At 60.6% G+C, this 14,414-nt stretch overlaps 1 protein-coding gene across 10 annotated transcripts in view; it reads left to right on the top strand.

Moving 5' to 3' along the window:
• The window catches only part of ZMIZ1 (zinc finger MIZ-type containing 1), a 230,984-nt gene that overhangs the window by 210,237 nt on the left and 6,333 nt on the right, over positions 1-14,414 (top strand). For all 10 annotated transcript variants that reach the window (XM_041748268.1, XM_041748269.1, XM_041748266.1 and 7 more), the window contains 11 exons: positions 1,826-2,008; positions 3,011-3,088; positions 3,781-3,955; positions 4,512-4,653; positions 6,099-6,309; positions 7,320-7,425; positions 8,372-8,532; positions 9,554-9,621; positions 9,906-9,974; positions 10,354-10,598; positions 11,761-11,927. In XM_041748268.1, coding sequence (XP_041604202.1) covers positions 1,826-2,008; positions 3,011-3,088; positions 3,781-3,955; positions 4,512-4,653; positions 6,099-6,309; positions 7,320-7,425; positions 8,372-8,532; positions 9,554-9,621; positions 9,906-9,974; positions 10,354-10,598; positions 11,761-11,927 — 1,605 coding nt within the window. The remainder of the gene's footprint in view (positions 1-1,825; positions 2,009-3,010; positions 3,089-3,780; positions 3,956-4,511; positions 4,654-6,098; positions 6,310-7,319; positions 7,426-8,371; positions 8,533-9,553; positions 9,622-9,905; positions 9,975-10,353; positions 10,599-11,760; positions 11,928-14,414) is intronic.

Here is a 14,414-nt window from a genome sequence, read left to right as displayed (position 1 = left end):
TGATTCCGACCTAGGCAAAGCTCCTTGCTGAGAAGTTTTCCCCCATGGCTCTCTGCTTGCCACCCGTGCTCAGACCAGCTCCCCCCAACCACCCCTACCCATACCCCCTGCCCCACTTGCCTCAGAACTGTGGCCTCCAGCTTGGGTTTGCAGTGGGTTTAGAGACCGAAGCTTAAGTTCCCCGAAGGTCCGTGTGATTCCCTCAGCATTCACCCTAGCTCAGGCTCGGCCATTGTTGGAGGTGCCCCGAATCCATGAGGGGAGAGGTCAGGGACCTCCTCAAACAGCCAGGGGCCTGGCTCAAGCCCAGACACTCCTGGGTGGGCACTGGTTGAGGGAGGCACCTGCCAGAGGACAGTGGCCATCAAATTCCTGGCTGTCCTTGCAAGGGGGCGACTGCTCAAGCTCCTGGCCCCACACAGCACCCCCATGAGTTCTGGGCCATCTCTCAGCCCGTCTGTGCCCAAACTCGCTGCTGGCTGGGCTAGAGATGCATCTGCATGCCCAGCCTCGGGGCTGCCGGCACCTAAGGAGGAGATCCCAGGAATGGAAAGGCAGGAAAGTTCCCAGTCATTGCTCCAATGTCCACCTGCATTGCACACCAGAGGCCTTCAATTATTTCTACTAAGTCAGCCTCCTCCTGGCATCCCAGCCTGCGTGGCCTGACCCTGCGTGGGAAGGTGGGCCTCACCACGCATTGGCATGCTCCTAGGATCTCTGAACCGTCGGAACGTTGGGGCGGGTGTCAGGTTGCCTGGTCCCGGCACAGGATGCCTCTACTGTCATCTGATGGGCAGGCCCAGCCTCCCCCTGCACGCCCCCAGCCATGTGATGGGAACCACACTGTCACGCAGACCAGCCGCACCGCCGTATCACCACAGGCCGAGTTCTTCGGCACTGACTCGGACACCGCCCCTCTGCCACTTACCTCTGGACACTTCTTTCCTTTGTTGACCAAGTATTTAGGGAGGGCCTGCTCTTCGCCAGATGCCGGGATACAGTCGGGACCTCTGAGCCCAGAGGCAAGAGAGACAGTTTGAATAGATAAGGAGTTTCAACAGACCTGGAGAAGAAACCACTGACCTCGCAGGATGTCATGCACGGCCTGTCTGGAGTGGCGGGTGGCCCTAAGGGTCACCTAATCTACAGAGGGGGAGGACAGCTGCGGGGTGGACATCGGCATGTCGCGTGTCACCTTGGAGATCTCCAAGGACAGTGGTTCTGCCCCTCCCTCGAGCCGTCTCCCCTCCTCTCTCAGTTGCCTGTCTTGAGAGGGGGGGTTGTCTGGAACCTCCACAAGCCTGCTTCTCCCGACTTCTACAGGCAGGGCCCACAAATGAATTATCAGTGTGTTCCGTCCAATGCAGGGTATGAGGACAGGGTCTCTGCTGTTCAGCGTCAGAACGCAGGGGTTGAGGGGATCACCTTTTTGGAAGCACATCCGGTTGTCTGATTCCCCTGCCACATACCACACGCTAGGAGAGACCCAAGGGGGCTTTAGAATCGAGCCCCCCTCACAATGGCATAAGTGGGAGGCTCTGAAAGGGCCCTCAGTTTGGGGGGGGCAGGGTGCTTGGGGGAAGACAGCTTCGTGGGGAGGTGGCCCTGGAGCCAGACAGAACATAGTGTCCCTGGATTTCAAGGGTAGCAAGGAGCTCGGGCATCATCTGGTTCAGCCTCTCCTCTCTGGGTGGAGGAGGCATTTTTGTCGGGGCAAAACAGAAAGAGACAAAGTAAAGGGGCCAGGGCAGTCCTGGCGTAGTGGTGAGTGGCTTGGCCCCGCGACACTGACGCCTTTTGTTCTCTCCTCTGTCTGCCGCCGCAGCCCAACTATGGAAACCAGCAATACGGACCAAACAGCCAGTTCCCCACCCAGCCAGGCCAGTACCCCACCCCCAACCCCCCACGGCCGCTCACCTCTCCCAACTACCCCGGGCAAAGGATGCCCAGCCAGCCGAGCACCGGGCAATACCCACCCCCCACGGTCAACATGGGGCAGTATTACAAGGTGAGTCCTCCCCTCCACCCCCAGGCCCCTTTCTTCCTCACCATCTCATCTCCCCACCTCCCACCCGTGTCATCCTGGCCCTGTGTGTCCCTGAAGCCACCGGGGTGGGGTGGGAGGGCAGGCGGAGATCCCCAGATGTATCTTCCTGTGCTCTGGGCCATGCACGCAGTGGCCAAATGTCAGACTGGCTTCTTGTCCTGGTTCCTGTTCTCATGGGGCTCGGACGAGGGTTTTCTCCTCCCCGTTTCCTATTTGCAGCAGACATCAGATAATCATAAAAGAAGCACATTTTTTTTTTAGAAGTACATTTTTTAAGGGAAAAGCATCCCCCTGGGTATATTAATACTACCTTCTCACCCTTTTTTCCTAATGCACACAGGCATCAGTGTGTTAAATAGTTATTAAAGTTATCGTTTTGAATCTATTTCTTTCACTGGGTATGAAATCGCAAGTGTGTTACTTATTGCTACAGGATCTCCATGGTTTTTGCTTTTTGAAGGGCGCCTAACATTCTGTGGATGGAAACCGCACCTTATTTTATTGTTGCCTTTCTGTCGGAGGGTCTGGGTTTTTCTGATTCTTCACTTTCCAAGTAACACCATGCTCAGTGTTTTGGGGCACATAGCTTTTTTCTTTTTTCTTTTTTTTCTTTTTCTTTTTCTTTTTCTTTTTCTTTTTATTTATTTATTTATTTTTACGTAGCTTTTTTCTTCTTTGCAATTATCATAAAGTTCATTCTCGGGAGCGCAGACTACCCGGGAAAGACTTTACATTTATTTGCCAAGGAACAACCACCCGCCACTTCTCCAACTCTAACACCCTGGGTGTTTTTATCTTGCAAACTCTTGCTGTATCACTAGCTATGGGCAGAGAGAGAGACGAACTGTGATCCCCTGGGGGACCTGCACCGTCCTCCTGGCCAGTTTTCACATCAGGAGAGAAAGCAGGCTCCGGCTATGCTTTTCTGCCTTCCAGGTTCATAGCATTGTTTTGCTTTAACAGCCAGAGCAATTTAATGGACAAAACAACACCTTCTCGGGAAGCAGCTACAGTAACTACAGCCAAGGGAACGTCAATAGGGTACGCTCCGGCCCTCATCTCAGTGCTAACCACCCCCCCACCCCCCCACCCCACCCCCGGGCTTGTGTGCCTAAGGGGCCTGGCTGGGGCTTGTGTGCCTAAGGGGCCTGGCTGTTCCCACCTCGGCCTGCGGGTGGGGGCGCGCTCCGGCTGCTCTGGAGTACAGCAGTGCCCAGACAGAATGTGCAAGTCCAGGCAGCTAGGCCAGGGAAGGAGGGCTCCTGGGGAGCCAGCTGCCTGGGATGCTGCAGGCCCGGCCCCGCCTGAGGACCCCACTGGGCTGGGGGTGGAGCATGTGGCCCAGAGTCCTCATGCAGACAGCCGGAGACCTGGGCTTCACCCCAGCTCTCCTTTCCTCCCGGGTTTATATTAGACCAGCCTCCATCACGCCAAGTCTATGTCCTCACTTGTAGGGAGGCGGGGGGCCCCTCCCCTGCCTGACCTACAGATGCATAGCAGCACCGGGTCCCAGGTGAAGGGTGAGGAGGCCCTTCCTAGGCCTACCTGTCGTCCGAAGCAGGCAGAGACCTGAGCGCTGGCCGCACTAGAGGGATTTCCCCGGGAGGACTGGCTGTCCTCCCCTGGGGGAGCAGAGACCATAGCCCCGGGCCTGCCGGGTGGGTGGGGTGTGCGTCCACAGCCGCAGTCCCTCTTATCCCCATAATCTGTGTATCATTTCTCTTTCCCTCCAGCCTCCCAGGCCAGTTCCTGTGGCAAATTACCCCCACTCACCTGTTCCAGGGAACCCCACGCCCCCCATGACCCCCGGGAGCAGCATCCCCCCGTACCTGTCCCCCAGCCAAGACGTTAAACCACCCTTCCCACCTGATATCAAGCCAAATATGAGCGCTCTGCCGCCACCCCCAGGTGAGCGCCCTACCTCGTCCCTCGGTCTGGCCAGCTCCACCTAGGGCCTTGCAGTGGGCCAGGCGCCAGGGGGCTTGGAAGTTGGACTGCCTGTGGGGGCTGGGCATGCAGAAAGGGCAGGAGTGCTGGCAAGCAGATACGCCCCACCCAGAAAGGAAATTTGGGGTGGAGCCAGGCTGTCAACAGCCTGAACTGCTGGTGGCTGGGAGCAAAAGCAGCTCCCAGCTGTGGTGAGGGGTTGGGCAGAGGAGCCCAGGGCTTCCAGTCCAGGGCATAAGAGGGGAAGTAAAGGCAGGATAGGTGGAACATGGGATGCAGAGATGGTCGGGATGGGGTTGGGTGGGCAGACAGAAGCAGCGGGCTCCCTGGTGTGCACACAGGCAAATAGTCCAGTTTCTGGGGTGCTGTTACACACACCTGTGTGGTCCCATGAGCATGCAGCTAAGCGTGCATGTCCTGTCGTTGAGCGGGCTCTGTCCATGGCCCCGGAGCCCAGGCCTCTGTGTGCCCTTGGTGGCCGCAGGCGTGTGGCTCATCCTGCTTCTTTCCTGCCCAGCCAACCACAACGATGAGCTGCGGCTCACGTTCCCAGTGCGGGATGGCGTGGTGCTGGAGCCCTTCCGCCTCGAGCACAATCTGGCCGTCAGCAACCACGTCTTTCACTTGCGGCCCACGGTCCACCAGACACTGATGTGGAGGTGAGTGTCACGGTGGGGCCACAGGCCCAAGCTGGGCAGACAAGGCCTCTGGTGGTGACCTTCCTGGCCCAGGCACTGCCCTAACAGGTAGTAAGTAGCAGCGTCTGCCTGCCGCCTTCACCTGTTCAGCCTCATTGGCGGGGCCCTGCTCTGTGCAAGGTTTGGGGGATGTCCTGGGAAACCTGCAGGCAGCCCTTGGCAGGTAGAGCGGCCCGAGGGCAGGGAGCAGCCTTTGCTCACTGTAGTCCTGAGAGAGTGGTCAGGGATGACCTCCCAAAGGAAACAGTGACTAGCTCAGACCCAAAGGCCAGTAAGGCCCTAGTCCAGTCCTGAGCCCCTTGAACGTGACTTGTGGTGGCTAGTGCAGAAGTGGAGAGGGAGGTGGCTGGGCTGGGCAGGACCAGCAAGCCCTGCAGGTTGCCAGGGGCTGGCTGCTGAGCCGGGCAGCTGCTCAGACATCTGGACACACCAGAGTACGGGGGCTGGAGGCCCCTGGCTGCACCAGGCCCTGTGTTCTGTGCCTTCCGTACCTGACCTCCCTTGATCTTGTCCATGGGCAATGCTTTTCCCTTTAACAGTGAGGCCAGAGAAGTCGATTAGCTTGGGAGGAGTACTCACAGCAAGAGCTGGGACTCAGGCCCAGTTCTCTTGGATGTCAGAACCCATGGGTGGCTCTGCCCTTGGTCCTTCCTCTTCAGGCAGGACTCACACTGCCCTGCCACATTTGTGACCGGGGTATCTCAGCCGCCCGATGAGACCCGAAGGGCACAAGATGAGTCTGTACTGGGCACGTACAGGTTACTCAATGCCTTGACCACACCGAGCCGGCTTCCGTGGGGGCTGCAGATAGAGCTGGAGTGGGTGGAAAGGCACGGAAGCTCAGGTGCTCAGGCAGGAGGGTGCAGAGACCCCTGTGCAGAGGCCCTGCCCACCCATCCCTCCTTACCCAAGTGCCCTCGCCCCGGGGGGCGTCCCATGGCCCTGGCCTGCTTGCTGTCCACACGTACGTGGTCACCGCTGGGTTCGCGAGGATATCCTTCCGTGCTGTGTCCTTGGCGCCCACCTGGGCAGGGAACCGAACCAGACACGGCCCTGGCCTGGGTGCTCCTCCCAACCCGAGTCTGGGGTGGACGTCATCAGCTTCCCAGCTGGTCTTGTCACATTAGCGTCTGTCCTTTTGTCCTTCTGTCTCTGTCCTGAGGGAGCAGGAGTCCCCATTACAGGGAGGGATCTGGAGGAGGCTAGCAGAGCTGTGGGGTGTGGCTGGAGTGACCCCCACTCCAGTGGGGGGAGTGTGGGGGAGTTTGGGTTGTTGGGATGCGTTTTGGCTAGGGACGTGGGCAGGAGGGACGTCCAGGGAGACAGTGGTGAGGGGAGGCGTGCTGACTGGCCAGGCGCCACGGAGGCGGCGCGGAGCCCCCTGAGCCTCCCCCTCTGCCCCTTAGGTCTGATCTGGAGCTGCAATTCAAGTGCTACCACCACGAGGACCGGCAGATGAACACCAACTGGCCGGCCTCGGTCCAGGTCAGCGTCAACGCCACGCCCCTCACCATCGAGCGTGGTGACAACAAGACCTCCCACAAGCCCCTGCACCTCAAGCACGTCTGCCAGCCGGGCCGCAACACCATCCAGATCACCGTCACGGCCTGCTGCTGCGTGAGTGTGCGGGCCGGGCTGAGGGCCAGGCGTGGGGAGCCCGGGTGCCCCTCTGGACCGCAGCCTTGTCCCTGGGGCTCTGTCCCCATCGCCATAGCCCCTGAAGTGACCTTCCAGAAACAGGCCTCCACGAACGTGCAGCGGTCCCACCCCTGGGCTGGGGGATAACCTCCAGAGCTCTGGCCATAGACTTGGCCTTTTCAGCCTTAGACCACAGCCCCCACAGGTCCACGTACCTGCCTCCACGTCCTCCTGGACACCGTCTCCCTGTGCCCACCACCGTCTTCCGCTGGGGGCTTCACTCACCAGAAATTTTTATATTCTAGTCACCCTTTGACCCAGACCCAACTCCATCAAGTCTGGAGTTAATTTTCTCCCCTCTCTACCCAACCCTGCTGTCTTAGAATTGTGTATGTATATGGGTCGCTCCGATCTGGGACCTGCTCTGGGACCACATCTGAGCCACCCTCCTATCCCTTAGAGATCAGGGCCTGGCACACAGGGCTTGCTCAGGGCCCTATGTGGGAGTAGATTGCCTGCCAGGCTCCCCGGCCCTCTGTGGGGAACATGGGAGAAGAAAAACCGCTGATCCTGCCCTTACCGAGCATAAGGCACCACAGCTACCTAGAGACGGGAGTCCCAGGGTGGGGAATGATGTCAGAACAAAGAGCCTGTCGGGGCTCCTGGGGGTGTACAATCCTGGAAGGCTTCCTAGAGGAGTGAAGACAGGGACCACACCCTCTGGCAGGAAGGGTGGAGGACACACGGTGGGGAGCTGTGCTGGGTGAGGTTAGGAAGCAAGGCCAGCTCCCGTCCTGATGCTGGGTGTCCCGTAGCCTCACCCCAGGGGTGTTTCAATGTCAGCCCAGAGCCCAGGCAGCTGTCCCACGTGGCGACCCCAGGACACATGGGCCCTGTCCTGTGCTTGGCCTTCAGGGGCCTTCGGGCACACGTGGGGAGCCGTGGCGGGGCCGTGGGGCGGGGGCTGAGTGCACACTCTTTCCTGGCAGTCCCACCTCTTCGTGCTACAGCTGGTCCACCGGCCCTCCGTACGCTCCGTGCTGCAAGGCCTCCTCAAGAAGCGCCTCCTGCCCGCAGAGCACTGTATCACAAAGAGTGAGTGTGGGGGCGCAGGGAGGGAGCCCCAGCCCCGGCCGCAGCTGGGTCGTTCTTCGTCCACCCGGGACCCACCTTTGGCTCTGTGCACAAACCCAGGGCCCGAGTATTCCTTGGCATCGGTCCCCACCCCCGGTTTTTGTCCCTCCTGGAGCCGAGGGGATGACCAGACGAGCGTGGTCTGTGAGACCTGCCTAGGTGGGAGAGGCTGGCTCCCAGCATGGGGTGTGAGGCAGATTAAAACGAACCACTGTGGTATGGACAGGCCAGGCTAGCTTCCTGGAGGAGGCGATCACCTAGAGGATCACTTCTAGGAGCTGCACAGAGGGGATCTGCCCCAGGAGGGAGGCCCAGGGGTGGATTCCCGACTGGCCCTCCCACCTCAGCAGCTCATAGCTAAACTGGAACAGGGGCTTGGCTCAGAGTCCACTCTTGGAGGGAACATGCAGGTGGTGGGCGAGGGACACTACGCAGGTGCACGGCTGCTCCTCCCTTTGTGCTGCCTCACATGGCCTCTTGAGCCCTCAGCTCCTGCCGGGCACCTGTCCCTCCCCATCTCCGCCTTTGCAGAGGAAAGTGCGAAAGCACCTGAGGGGCTCTCCACTGACCCAGAAAATCAGGGGGAAGTGCCAGCCCGGGCTTCTGCAGGTGCTGTAGAAAGTGCCCCTTCCCAGTGAGGGCAGGGCCCGGGCCACCGACTGGGAAGCTGACACGGTGACCTCTAGGAACACGTGCATCCCGCACCTCACACGTGGGGGCCCAGGGCACCCGGACAGCCAGGCTCCCCTTCGTTTGGGCCCAGCTGCTCTCCTTACTCCCGGGGCTGCCCAGTGTCCTCGGGACGGTGGAGAAGCAGAAGCAGCGTGTGGGTGAGCCGCAGCTGGGAGGACCACGGGTGCGGGAGGGCCCTAGTGCTCCACATCCACCCCCGCCTCCCACCCCACAGTCAAGCGGAATTTCAGCAGCGTGGCTGCCTCGTCGGGCAACACGACCCTCAATGGGGAGGACGGCGTGGAGCAGACGGCCATTAAGGTGTCCCTGAAGTGCCCCATAACGTTCCGACGTATCCAGCTGCCTGCCCGAGGCCATGACTGCAAGCACGTCCAGGTGAGTGGTCCCAGCAGGTGCGGGTCCAGGGGTGCTGGATGGCTGGTGTCCAGCGGGGATGGCAAGGGGCAGGCAGAGGGGCCGAGGGGCCGGGCTCTGACCCCCAGAGCACGCCATGGCCAGCAGCAGCTCATCATGTCCCCTCATCGTGAATGAATCCTTTGTCCTTGGAGCATCTTCTCCGTACGCCCCAGCTTGGGTTCCCAGGCAGCCCACAGAACCAATGTAGACCGCCCCCATCCTGCCAGGTGTCAGTGGCTGGAAGTTCGGCCACAGCTGGTTTGGAGTCTGAGAGTAGGGGTATGTGTGCCCGACCTCTGCTGTGTCCTGGGACCTTGCCCCAAGCAGGTGCTGGGAAGTGGCCAGGGAGTGAGTGACCGTCACGGTCTGGGTTGCTCCAGGAGAGCAGTGTGCAAATGTGGGTCACTTTGGTAGGTGGAGTTCCTGGACAGGGGCAGCTCAGGAAGGAATCCCAGGAGACAGGAAGGAAGGCTTTCCTCTAGAGGCGGGTGGGGGGACCAGGCCAGGCAAACGCTCAGCCACCGGGGCGCTTCGTGATGGGGCAGGAGCCTCCCTCTGGGAGAGCCGTGTGGGTACAAAGACTCTGGGCTCCCTGTTTGTCTGACACACGTTGACGAAGTGGCCTGGATGTGTTCTCGGGGTTAGGGCAGGGCTGACGGGGAGGCTGGAGTCCATGCTGCCCCGGCCTTAGGGAGACAGGCCCTTGTATGTCAGGGTCTGTGACGGGCACTGTTGGGCCAGCCGGAAAGCCTCCTCGGAGGACACAGGCGAGGGCCATGGGGCACACGGAAGGTATGAGGAGCAACACGTGCAGGGACTCGGTGTGGCTGATTGGCCACGTGAGCAGCAGAGAGGCCACATGATGGCCACGCATGACACCCCAGCCCCAGTCTCTCCGACCCCGCTGGGAGAGCTTCCTAAGGGTCCCAGAGGCAGCAACACTAGCATCTCTGCATCTTCTCACCTGCGTGTCTGTCTGCTTGTCTCCTGGCCTCTGCAGTGCTTTGACCTGGAGTCGTACCTGCAGCTGAATTGCGAGAGAGGGACCTGGAGGTGTCCTGTGTGCAAGTGAGTCACACCCACCCTGGCGGGAGCTTCCCCACCTAGCCTCTGGGGGGTCCAGCCACCAGCCCCTGCCCTGAAAGCCCAACGGAGAACCCAGACCTTGCAGAGGAGCTTGGACACCGGGGCTGTCACCCAACTGTCATGAGCCAGCCTTCTCCTGTCACTCCTGCAGAAGGAACCAGCAGCAGAGGCAGAGGCCCTTTGACCCTGTGGGGAGGGCTGGGTTGTGCCTCTAGTCTCTAGGGTCCAAGAGCAAAGGCCAAGCACTGCCTCCCTTTTTTTTCCAGTAAAACCGCTCTGCTTGAGGGCCTGGAGGTGGATCAGTACATGTGGGGCATCCTGAACGCCATCCAACAGTAAGTGCTCCCTTACCGCCACCCAGTGACGGAAATGTGGGGAAAGGGTAGTGGACATGGGGATGTACCCCCAGGCTGGCAGAGCTGTCACTCTGTGACTCTACCTGGGGGCCGATGAACTTTCCAGAAAGGACCAGACCCAGCCAGAGCAAGACAGTGCCCTGGACAGCTGCTCCCTGGGTGGGAGGACTTGGGGCCAGCTGCCCAGCTGCGTGCTCTTCCTCACCTTAGTCTCCCTGTCAAAATTCCTGACACCTCTGTCCTATGCAGAGCGTGGCAAGAATGGGGACGGGGGCCCTGGGCAGGGACACCTCAGTGTCTGTCTGAGTGGAGGCTCTCATGTCCCGGGACCTCAGTGCTGCCCCCTTACTTCCCCCAGCTCCGAGTTTGAAGAGGTCACCATTGACCCCACGTGCAGCTGGCGGCCAGTCCCCATCAAGTCAGACCTGCACATTAAAGATGACCCGGATGGCATCCCCTCCAAGCGGTTCAAGACCATGAGTCCCAGCCAGATGATCATGCCCAATGTCATGGAAATGATCGCAGCCCTGGGCCCCGGCCCGTCCCCCTACCCACTCCCGCCTCCACCGGGGGGCACCAGCTCCAACGACTACAGCAACCAAGGTGGGTGATGCTGGACAAGGAGGGAGACGGGAGGCCCAGCACGGGCCCAGGATTTCTGGGCTCATGTAGGAGGGTGGTGCAGGGTGGGTCGTGGTAACACTCACCCCCCAAAATACAACCCGTGTCACTGGACTTGGGGGTACACTGGCCCATTCAGCACCCTCCTCCTCTCCTTTGCTACCGGGTTCCATCCAGACCTGTGGGTCAGCACCCAGCTGGGAAGGCCTGGTGAGGAGCTGCCCTGTGAGCCAACCTCCTGCCTCTCCCACCCTGCCCTGCCCGCCTCTTTGAGCACCAGGGGCCAGCTCCTTGACTTCCTTGGAGTGTGCTTGGCTGGGGCCACTAACGGAGCAGTCGCACCTAGAGTTCTTGGTCCTTCCCCCTCCCTCCCACGTTTCTCTGTGACATCTATATTGTCGCTGTCTCTGCAACACTGTCATCCTTCTAGCAGAGTCTTTGGGCACCGAGGTCACCATCGCTGCCTCTCACACTCCCTATTGCACAGACCAGCTATCCCGTACTGCCCTGAGTTCCTAAAAGTCCCCAGCCCCCTTCAACACAGCGGATGGCAGCGCCTCCCAGGAGCCGGATGATTAGAGGCCCAGCGGGGTTAACCCATAGAGCGGAATCCCGCAGTATGCAGAGGGCCCCAGGTTTCCCTCATGCAGCTCCTCTGATTCCTTGCTCCAGCCATGTGGCGTGGGGAGCTGTGGCAGGGAAGCCAGATGGCTGACGTCTAATGGCGTCGTCTAATGGCGTCATCTCGAGTCTGATGCATCTTTCTTTGCAGACTTAGCAGATCCCAAATTCCCAGCGTGGGCTGGGGTCTTCCCACTGACGAGGTGCAACCACATGGGGGCAGTGGGGAGACAGGTCCTGGGGAGTGGGGCTCAGAGACTTGGGCCTCGCGCTCCCCTCCCCTGCCGCCGCCCTGGCTCACCCCTTGCTCAAATCCTGCACCCCCTCATAACTCTAAAGCGGCTCCTTGGTGCCAGGCCCCACCAGGGGCTGCACCGCCATCCTGTTGTACAGGCTGGAGGACTGAGGCCGACTCCAGGGCAAGACCTAGATCTTAACGTCTACACCGCCCCCCACCCCGCCCTGCCATGGCCGTCTTTCCCTCTGGGTGACGCTGCCCCGCTGCCGTTTGTCCCCTCCCCAGGCAACAACTACCAGGGCCATGGCAACTTTGACTTCCCCCATGGAAACCCTGGCGGGACGTCCATGAATGACTTCATGCACGGGCCCCCCCAGCTCTCCCACCCTCCGGACATGCCCAACAACATGGCCGCCCTCGAGAAACCCCTCAGTCACCCCATGCAGGAAACTGTGAGTACCTCTTCCCCGGCCTGACCCCCCAACCCTGCCCCGTCCCCTCCGCCCCCATCCTCTGTGTGGGGCTGATGGGAGCAGAGGGCTCCCCGAGGACCTTGCCGGTGTTCGCCTGGTTCCCTCCTGGGCAAAGGGGGAGGACTGAGAACTGGGTCTGGGGGCTCAGGGGGAGGGAGAGGCCTGACCCAGGCTGGGTGTCACGCCCCATGGGCATCCTCAGACTTGGCTGTTTTCACACAGGACACTGGATTCTCAGGTGGGGGGAGCTGCAGGCTCCCATCTGCACACGCTGCGTGTGCACAGGCCCACCTCCCACGTGCACCCAGCACCCCCCGCAGCCCCTCTCTCTGACTTACACTCTCCTGCTGGCTTTCTGGAGCCCCAGCCATCTAGGATTTTGTCTCAGACCCAGGCCCTTGCTCCCCAGGGCTCTGAATCTTTAGGGTACCCCTACCTCTTGCTGGCAATTCTGCATAGCCTGAGAATATTCACTTCTCGTCCCATGTCACAGTGTGACACACACACCCCCGTGGTAGGAGGCCCGGCCATCCGCCCCGGGGCCTCATCTCGTGAGCACTGCACAGTTTCCTTCAACTTAGCGGACATTTCCGGGGCCTCTGCTCCGGGCCAGCCCGTGTACCCACTGTGAGCAGCACAGACACAGCCCTTGCTTGTGTCAATGGAGCAGAAGTTCTGGTGGGACTCGGATGGAGGGAGTTGGGGTTTGGGGAGACCTGAGGCCTGACTTGAGCCCTGTGTGTCCCCGGTGTCTCCCCTGAGGAGGACGGAGCAGTCCCGGAGGGCCGGGCAGGGTGGGCCGGCCTACACAGAGCATGAGGCTCCAGGCCCTCCCATTTCCACCGTGTGGCCTGGGAGGAGGGCCTCTGGGTTGTGTTGTGGTCCGCACGGAGTTGGCTCTGCCCGTAGCCGACGTGTGGGCCAGAGCAGGAGTGACTGTTAACTGGAAGGCTTCTGGGTGGGGGGCGGTGTAGCGACTTCCCTGTGGAACCCCGGAATGCCACGCCACGCAGAGCCGCCGTGGGGGCTCCAGACACAGTTTTACAAGTTGCTTTCTGACTTCTGGGGGCCTCTCTCCTAGCTCCCCCTTTCTCAGCATTCCTGGCCCCGGAGCCACCCAGATCACACCCCTCACACATCACACACCCTGGCTCACGGTTCTCAACTCCAGCAAATGGCAACAGGATGCCACGTCCTTCTGGGTCCAACAGGACTTCCTCTTGCCTTCTTAGCCCTGCCACCTGGGGTCTGGTCTTTGCAGAGGGACCTAAGCACCACCACCCCTTTTTTTTCTTTAGATCTATCTATCTGTCTATCTATCTATCTGTCTATCTATCTATCTATCTATCTATCTATCTATCTATCTATCTATCCATTCGAGAGGCAGAGACACAGGCAGAGGGCAAAGCAGGCTCCCTGCAGTGGACCCGATATGGGGCTTGATGCCAGGACCCCCAGGACCACACCCTGAGCCAAAGGCAGATGCTCAACCACTGAGCCACCCAGGCGTCCCGGGACCAAAGCCCTTGAGTTGACTTCACAGCACCCCCAGGAGGCTCCTCAGTTAGGCACTGTCCTCCCCCATTTCTGGGCTTCCGCTAGATGGCAGCTGGACCCAGAAGGACAGCTGTGCGTGAGGGGTGGTGCAGTCACAGATAAGCTGCCCTACAGCAGAGCAGCCTGGCCCTGGTTGAGCAACCCCCCACCCCCCAGGAAGGATGCCCCCACGTGCAGGCTCTGCCACAAAGGCTCTAGTCAGGCGTGGGTTTGCCAAAGGACTCTCTCTTGCAGGCGAGGTGGCAGGTTGGCAGGTGTACCTGCAGGCCTCATAGAGCACCTGGCCCCTCAGGGCCCTGGGACATTCTAGCAAGTTGTCAGGGCCGAGGAGGACAGCTGTGTCAGCAGATCCGGGAGCCGACTGTCCTGGGCTGGGCTACTCCGGGAGGGTGGGGCCGCTCCCTGTCCCCCAGAATGGGCACGGTGGGGAACCCACAGGCATAGGTGTGGGGCCATCCTTCCTGCCTCTGTGCGTCCGTCTTATGTCGTGCACATCCCTCACACAGTCCCACATGCAATCAGGTCTCGGGAGGGGCGGGGGCCGCCGCAAGGCCTGGGACTAGTCAAATTGAGCACCCCAAGGCCTGGGAGCAGCTTCAGCAGGAACAGGAAGAGGAACTAGGGTCTGGAGATGAAGCTGCTGCCTCCAAACCCACAAAGGGAGACAAAATGTCTGTGTGGCCTGGAAGATGGGGCGGGTGGGAAGGTAAGAGAGACCTGGGAGACCTCTGCTCACTAGGGCCTGGCTAGCCGGTCTCCCCTTGACTAGAACAGTGCGAGTGGGGCTGGGGGACCTGTCGGGGTGCTGGCTGGGGGGCAAGGGTGTGGGCTTGTGCCCCCAGATCTGAGCTCTGGCAGGAGGCTGCTTGGGGCAGCGCACAGACCCGTGGGGAGGTGTAAATGTCACCC

The sequence above is a fragment of the Vulpes lagopus genome, chromosome 3, assembly GCF_018345385.1.
Source record: "Vulpes lagopus strain Blue_001 chromosome 3, ASM1834538v1, whole genome shotgun sequence".
Taxonomy (NCBI): domain Eukaryota; kingdom Metazoa; phylum Chordata; class Mammalia; order Carnivora; family Canidae; genus Vulpes; species Vulpes lagopus.
The sequence above is the reverse complement of the archived record's forward strand: the minus strand, read 5'-3'. Positions and strand labels throughout refer to the sequence as shown.